The sequence below is a fragment of the Podarcis vaucheri genome (genome assembly GCF_965113315.1).
Source record: "Podarcis vaucheri genome assembly, chromosome: 3".
Lineage (NCBI taxonomy): Eukaryota > Metazoa > Chordata > Lepidosauria > Squamata > Lacertidae > Podarcis > Podarcis vaucheri.
This window is the reverse complement of record NC_138761.1, coordinates 5,740,872-5,749,406: the sequence shown is the minus strand read 5'-3', so window position 1 is coordinate 5,749,406 and position 8,535 is coordinate 5,740,872. Positions and strand designations below refer to the sequence as shown.

The 8,535-nt window shown below is 45.0% G+C and overlaps 1 protein-coding gene across 1 annotated transcript in view; it reads left to right on the top strand.

The window, feature by feature from the left end:
• Nucleotides 1-2,191: 2,191 nt before the first annotated feature.
• Nucleotides 2,192-8,535, top strand: part of SOX7 (SRY-box transcription factor 7) — a 7,825-nt gene continuing 1,481 nt past the window's right edge. The window contains 1 exon segment of the mRNA XM_082216285.1: nt 2,192-2,710. Coding sequence (XP_082072411.1) covers nt 2,295-2,710 — 416 coding nt within the window. The 5' untranslated portion in view covers nt 2,192-2,294.

The window sequence follows — 8,535 nt, the reverse complement described above, 5'->3', positions numbered from 1 at the left end:
ACTTTAACTAATGGGGCCTCCTGCTGCAGCCGCGCCACCAGAACACAATTTCTGTTCTCATCCTGAAGCAAAGTTCTTAACCCGAGATACTATTTCTGGGTTAGCGGAGTCTGTAACCTGAAGCATATGTAACCTGAAGCGTATGTAACCCGAGGTACCACTGTATAAGGAAATTTTGCCCTTGGTATGTTCATTTTCCACCTCTCCATTTTGATTCTCTGGCCCCATATCTGCACAAACTTATTGTCCCAAAATAGTAAAGGTAAAGGGACCCCTGACCATTAAGTCCAGTCGTGACTTACTCTGGGGTTGCGGCGCTCATCTCGCTTTATTGGCAGAGGGAGCTGGAGAACAGCTTCTGGGTCATGTGGCCAGCATGACTAACTGGCAAACCAGAGCAGCGCACAGAAACACTGTTTACCCCCCCCCCCCCGGAGTGGTTCCTATTTATCTACTTGCACTTTGACGTGCTTTCGAACTGCTAGGTGGGCAGGAGCAGGGTCCGAGCAACGGGAGCTCACCCCGTCACAGGGATTCAAACCATCGACCTTCTGATCGGCAAGTCCTAGGCTCTGTGATTTAATCCACAGAGCTACCCGCGTCCCTTATCCCAAAATACAGATGTGCTTTTACACTAAGGCCCTCGGCGCTGATCTCAGTGTCCGGGCTGGACGATGGGGGTGGATACTCTCCTTCAGGTATACAGGACCGAGGAAGAGACCCTTCTTTCATGTTTTGGATCTACACCAGACCAACAGTGCCGTGCATTTCAAAATCTTGCACAGTTCTGCTTCTTAGGACAGAGAGGATTGCCTGTCTTTTTGTCTCTCTGGTCTTTGGTAGTTTTCATTCAATAGACGGGTACACAGCACTCTGTACATGCCCAAAGTCCTTCTGGGGCTGAGGGATCCGGTGACCTCTGGGTCATGCTAAGCCTCAGGAGATGGAGGAGGAGGAAGAGATTAGCATTTTGCAGAGCATCCCTTGCCAAGCTCTTCTTGGAGGAATCCTTCCACAAGGTGGTTCCTCCATTTCAAAGGATCCAGAATCTCAGAAACAGGTTTCTCCTCACCCTCCCATAATCTTAGAGGTGGGGTCAGAAATTGAGGTGGATTGCCTTTGCTTTTATATGTTAGTTTCCAATGGGCTCTGGAATAGGGGTGGGGAGAGTTTGATTAGAATTGCCACTGTCTTATGTGAAGGCCCATCTGTTTGGCCCCAGAGGTGTGAAGATTCTCTGGGGCTGTTCAGAGGTGGTGGAAAGGGACTCTGCACCTGCCAGGGGCACTGTACTCCTGTCCTCACAACTGGATGTGTTCCAGAGTTGAACCCAGTCGGTAAAAACGGGGCCACTCTGCACCTGCTCAATGGCGCTCTGCACTTGCTCAGGGGTACTGTCCTCCTGGCTTCACATTTGCCCTAATAAAGTCAAGCCCGGCTGTGAAAAGAGGGGCGCTCTGCACTTGCTCAGGGGTACTGTCCTCCTGGCTTTTGTTGTTGTTTAGTCGTTTAGTCGTGTCCGGCTCTTCATGACCCCATGGACCAGAGCACGCCAGGCAATCCTGTTTTCCACTGCCTCCCGCAGTTTGGTCAAACTCATGCTGGTAGCCTTGAGAACATTGTCCCACCATCTCGTCCTCTGTCGTCCCCTTCTCCTTGTGCCCTCCATCTTTCCCAACATCAGGGTCTTTTCCGGGGAGTCTTCTCTTCTCATGAGGTGGCCAAAGTCTTGGAGCCTCAGCTTCACGATCTGTCCTTCCAGTGAGCACTCAGGGCTGATTTCCTTCAGAATGGAGAGGTTTGATCTTCTTGCAGTCCATGGGCCTCTCAAGAGTCTCCTCCAGCACCAGAATTCAAAAGCACCAATTCTTCAGCGACCTCCTGGCTTTACATTTGCCCTAATAAAGTCCAGCCCGGCTGTGAAAAGAGGGGCCCTCTGCACTTGCTCAGGGACACTGTCCCCCTGCGTCCCCCCACACACTTAACGGTTGGAAAGGAAACTGCCCGAGTCCTGGAGGCCCCCCGCGTCCCTTCCCCACGCCTCCCTCCCGACGGCGCCAGGCCCTCCTACCCCTCCCCGTGTTCTCTTCCTCCGGCGAGGCAGGCAGGGCGCGCCCGAGGCGGAGCCGTTCCCTCCCCAGGCGGCCCGGGAGGAAGCTCATAAATAGAGCGCGGCCGGGCGAAGGAGGGCGCCTGCCGGAGCGTAGTGCAGTGGATAGAGGGGGACGACGCCCGTTTGCGCGCCCGCCTGCCCGGGACTCGCCGGTTCGAGACCCGCCAGCCGCCCTCCTGGCATGGCTTCGCTGCTGGGCTCATACGCCTGGTCCGAGAGACTGGAGTGTTCCGCGCTGGAGCTGCCCGACGGGGGCGCAGCATCCGCCGGCGCCGTCGGAGGGAGCCGGCCCGAGAAGGGGTCCCCCGAAAGCCGCATCCGACGCCCCATGAACGCTTTCATGGTATGGGCCAAAGACGAGAGGAAGCGTTTGGCTGTCCAGAATCCGGATCTGCACAACGCCGAGCTGAGCAAGATGTTGGGTAAGGCGGACGCGGGAATGAGCGCGCGCGCGCAAGGAGTGCGGGAAAGAGCGCATCTCGCCATTCGAGTTTTGTTTATTTTAAAAGTTTTTAGATTTGATTACTTTTTAAAAGTTTTAACATCCGGTTCTGTGTTTTTAGATCTCTCAGTTTGCTTTGCAGGCCGTCTGATTTAGCCGGCGCTCTGTGCGTAAAAATCCTTTCTGCGCGTAAAAATCGGTTCAGGGCGCGGGGTGACTGCCCAAAGGCATTGAGATCGCGGCGTTTAACAAGGAGGAAAGGCCGGATCCGGCCGCAGTTCAGCAACCTCTAAGCCCGTTGAGATTTACTTGGTGGTCCGTTCCCGAGTTCCCATCAAAAACAACCGACAAAAGAGCCCCGGGTTTGGCTGTCGCTTTGGAGTCAGTGGGGACTTTGGAGTGATGGGGTTTGGTCGGCGCGCTCAGGAGTCGCTCCGAAACGGGTCCCTCTCCAATGGAAGTTCTTAGGTGGGGAAAATCCATCCCTCAGCTGCGGTTTGCTCCACCTATCGGATCGGGGCCCCTGTATCTCGGTATCGGGAAAAGCCGGTGAAAAGGAAGAGTCGCTTTTTTTTTCACAAAAGATTTTCATTATCAGATTTTGTTATCTCTTTTTTAAAAAAAAAAAAAAGTGGGGGAAAGCGCGAGGATGGTGGGGTTTTTTTGCACGCGTCTCCCTATTTTTTATTTTGCTTAAAGCTACTTTAAAACCGTGCGAAAGTTTAAAAGATGCCTCCCTAATTCCCCACCCCCACCCCAATAAAATTAAAGCTAAATAAATAAATGACCGTGCCTTTTTATGATTAAGAGCTCACCTTTGCAAATAACCCGTTGGCCAGAATGAGATCAGTTTTCCCGGAATGAAGGTGAGGGGGAAAGGCCTAAAGTTTATTGCAAACCTGACGCGTCGCAAATGCACACAATAAATCCGGGGGGAAATGTTTTTTATGTTTTTTTAGCTATGTTCTGTTTGTATTGTTCTGAAAAGTGTCAACGACCTAATACTGTATAAACAATATCGTACATATTCTAGGGGAGGTGCTTGGAAAACTCTGAAAGCGCTCTGTTTTCTTCCCGAAGTAGTATTAAAGGGCAGGAAGGAGGAATAGCCATATATAACACCACTTTTATTTTTATCTAGGAAATTAAATTACAGCTTTATTTATTTTTAAATAAATAAATAAATAGGGCATTTAAATTTGGTTTTAATGTTGGATACGGCACACCAAGAAGAATACTGCTGGATATGTTTTTAAGGAATGAAGGATATTTAAACCATGTATAATTAAATAAAAAACAACACAATAGCTGTGATGTACTTATTCATATCTGTATAGTCGTTGTTTATTAAACTCATGAGTCCCTCAATTAAGCAAAAAGGTCTCCAAGCCACTGGCAACATATTTAAAAACATAAAGAGTAAATGTTATACTACAGTATAGACACATTTACACAGAAACAGATGCAATGATATTTTTTTAAAAAAATACACAAAGCAACCCCCAATGATAGCAGCAAGAACAAAACAAAAACAAAAACAAAACACATTAAGAACAAGGAACAGCAAACAGTCAATCAAAATTCTAAGGAGAAAAGATAGCATCTCCAGGTATTATTATTATTTTTTATATGAGCACTACATGTTAATAAATATTTATTTATCATCTTCCTAGCCATGTTCTACATAAAAAGTGCCTAAAGCAATACACTGTGCTAAAACATTTTTTTTAAAAAAATAAAAGTTCAACAGCAATAGGGACAAAAAACATTTACAAAATCAAAATAGCACAAACATATTCAACACTTAAAGCAATTCAGCACATCCCGTATCAAGCACAAATACCAAAGGTTTGTTACACCCACAACTGCTTGATCTGAATTCGTTCTTTTTCTGGGGAGGCGCAGAGAGACACTTTCCCTTTCAAAACAATAATTTTATTTACAATAGTATTTGGGATCAATTTAAAATCACATGTGGGAAAGTGGTAATGAGTAGCTAGCTCACAGTTCCCAGCATTGAATACTTTTTAATGTTTCTGCACTTCTAGATGTAACCATTTAAGCCACTCATTCTAAGTTTATGTGTCTGTTGGAAGCAAATTCCACTGAAAGGTGCATTAAGCGTTCAGTCAGAACCAGTTTTAAATAGAGCACAAGGAACTTTTAAATATTTGCATCATTATTTCAGGTTTGTGCTGCCTCACCCTGACCAGGCTGACTTAGAAATAAATGCCTCTGATTTCAATTGCATTTACTTCCAAGTAAGCGTATGTAAGATTACAGCCATGACTTGCTACAGGGTTGTGCAGTGGGAATCTGCAGGAATATCTGTCCTTGAAAACGTTTTTCTGCCCATGATGCTTTTCATTTGATTTCTCAAATGCTGGAAATTCAGCACATTTTCTTGGCGATCTTCATAACTATACAAACCTCTGTCCCACAAGTAAGAATCTTTACCTGTAAATTAGGCTGCCGCCCCTTTCTCCCCACCTGTCCCCAGATTTTCAGCACCCTCTTGAAAGATGCTGTGCTCACATTACCCATTGGGTTGCAATGCTGTTTTAGTTTCATTTAAGAGGTGACGCATCGAAATTAGCAGACGCGGCTTACTTAAAGGTCCACGAATTTCAGTGGGACGTCTTCAACTAAAACTTACTTCAATACAACCCACCTTCCCAAGCCTGATTACAGCAGAGATTTATATAAAGTTCGGCCATATCAGAGGTTCCACGTTGAACCCCTTTCCTAAAAATTCCTGCCCTGGGTTTTCTTTTATCACAGCTGCCACGCACCACCTTGACATTTCCCTCAAGCTCGGGCGTCATGACCCCAAGATCTCTTTCCTGCGTAATCGCTGCCAGTTCAGTGTATTGTTTTCATTTAGTGTTTGGTTTTATTTTCCTCCACTGTGGACCACTTTACAGCTCAGGGTGCTCAATCTCATGAAGTCCCATTTTGCTGCCTGTTTCCCCAGTTTGGAGAGATCTTTTTGGAGCTCTTTGTGGTGTTTGGGGTTTCGCGCTCCTGAGTCACTTAATGTTGTCTGCAGACCTGATTCCCACAACATTCGACTCCTCGTTCCGCACTCCATCACACTGTTACGGAGGATCAAGCCCCAGTAACAATCTCTGCTTCCGAAGGAAATTCCATCAATAGGAATACCTTGGGACACTGGGAATTCTACAGTTTTTTGGTTTTTTTAACAAGATCCCCCCAGAGTCTATGACCAGGCACTCTTATGCTGGTGATAAATGATGCAAGCTGGACTTTATCTGCATTAATTAATTTGCAGGTTCTAGAAGACTAGCTGTGCAGGAGAGAAAAAGGCCTAGCAGTTAACAAAGCTTTCATTTCTGTATCGCTTATCATTTCTGTTTGTAGACGGCTTGCCATCTGAGATCTCAAGAGTAGTTTGCAATAGATAAATAAGTAGAAACACAGTAAGTGCCGGGAAATCCATATTATTATTATTATTAAGTGTAAGTCAAACAATCTGCCAGACAAAATATATAAACAATACCCTTGCGCAGAAACACAAAATTAATACCAACACAAAATCAATACAAAAACCAGAGAGCCTTACAAGGCAGTGTAATGCAAAATTTCAAACAACGTAACAATCAATATTCACATGACCTCTCAACCTCACTCACTTTCCGTTCCTTGCAACCACTTCCCTCGTTTATTGCCATGCAGAAACCTTCAAAGGCAAGTTGAGGGTTGGGACTTTTAGAACACGTTTCTTGACCTGGTGGGCGAATCTGTGGAGGGCAACTGAATGGCAGAAAATGGTGCAGGGTGTGAGGAATAGGACTCTATTTTTTGTTTTTTCTCTCTCCCTTTTAACTTGATGCAGAGCGGGCAAACGTTCAACAGGTGCACCTCTCTCCCTGCTTCTCCAAGCCCAGCAAATTCTTCTTTTTTTAAAAGACGTTTATTAAAGATTTTAAAACATTCAATTCACCAGACACATATAAAACCATCACCCAAATACAACAAACAAAGAAAAACAGAAAAAGACAAAAAGAATAACATATAATAAAAAACATACAACAAGATCAAATATCCAACAACCGTATTTTCTTAACCTTTTGAACTTCCTCACATCTCCCATTCCTGCGTACCCAATTATAAAATTATAAACAGCAATTTATCACCTTGTTTCGACTCCTATTTTGTGATTTTCAAATATTATGTCTCCGACTTTAAATATTTTTATCAAATACTTAAATACTTAATTTCGACATAATGTTATTCCAAAATTTATCTTTTTCTCAGATCTCACTTATTCTCATATTTCTTTCAACTAAATTACTGGTGCCATGTTGTTTTCAGTCCTGCATCCTTCTTAACACTCATACAATTTACAATGTTTCTGTAGATAGTCCTTAAACTTTTTCCAGTCCTCTTGCACTGCCTCTTCTCCCAGGTCTCGGATTCTGCCAGTCATCTCTGCCAGTTCCATGTAGTCTATCAGTTGCGTCTGCCATTCTTCCACGGTGGGCAAATCTTGGGTCTTCCAATATTTTGCAATAAGTATTCTTGCTGCTGTTGTTGCATACATGAAGAAAGTTCGATCCTTCTTTAACACCCTCTGACCAACAATACCCAAAAGGAAGGCCTCTGGTTTCTTAGAGAAGGTATACTTAAATACCTTTTTCAATTCATTATATATCATTCCCCATAAGCCCAGCAAATTCTTGGTTTGTTTATCATTAATAGAACTATTTATTGATGCCTTCACACAACAGATGCATCAAGGGCACACAACACTAATGGAAAAGGGAAAAAATTAAACCACATGACAATGCAAAGTGGTTATACTAATAATAAAACTGTACCTGTTGAAATTCTGCCTGCGAAACTGCACCTAACAGCAGGAAAGGGAAAATAAAAAGATGGCACAGGGTGGGGAAGGCGGGTGGAAAGAAATGATAAAAGCTGCTCACAGACTCTGGATTGTGCCTACCGTTAGTCCTGCTCAGAGTAGACTCATTGAAATAAAGGGAGCTGAGGTTGCCATGATTTGCAATGGACGGCAGCTTGCTCTGCTGTGATCCGGTGCTGCGGTCCAGAGTCTGGGAGCATAGCTGTCAACGTTTCCCTTTTTAAAAGGGAAATTCCCTTATTCCAAATAGGATTCCTCGTAAGAAAAGGGAAAAATTGACAGCTATGTTTGGGAGAGAAGAAGGATCTGGGGGGAAGTCAAGGCAGGATAGAAACGGCACAGATTTGCCAAGCTCATGGTGAACATTCTTGCTTTAAAACGAAGTGTGGTGCTGATAACGGCGAGGTCGTAGGTTTGATTCCCCGTACGGGACAACTGCGTATTCCTGCACTTTCAGGGGGTCAGACTAGATGATCCTCAGAGTCCCTTCCAACTCTACAATTCTATGATCCTAAGCAAAATTTGATATTCCTCCCTCCTCCCTGCCCTCAGCATTTAAAACATCAGGCTCAGATTCGGATTGGTGGATTAGCATGTGGGTTGATTGTCTGTCCTTAACCAAGTTGATGTGCATAGTAGAAACACAGGCAGCTGTTTTAGGCAGAGTCAGGACACTGGGTCCATCTAGTATCGTTGACACTGACTGGCAGCAGCTCTCCAGGGTCTCTCCCAGCCTTACCTGAACATACATACTGGGGAGTGAACAGCCACTCAGCTGCATCTAAATTCACCTTTTGCTCTTTCCGCGATGCTGCAGATTAGAGTGGCCAAAGGTGCGTAAGTTCACCCACGAAAGCTTTTGCTCCTTGCGAGGAGGAGACGCTCCCTCTTGACATTTCCTTTTTCCTTCCTTGACGCAGCAACACTCCAGGAACAAAAGTGCTCTCAACCCACAAACCTGTCGATTACATTTGCGCTCGCTAATTAAATTAGCCCCGATTCGGCTATAAACAACGCCGGCCGTCTGTTGCCGAATTATTTCAGATTTATCTCCCGACCTTCATCGATTTTGCTCCCTTCTGAAATTCTGGG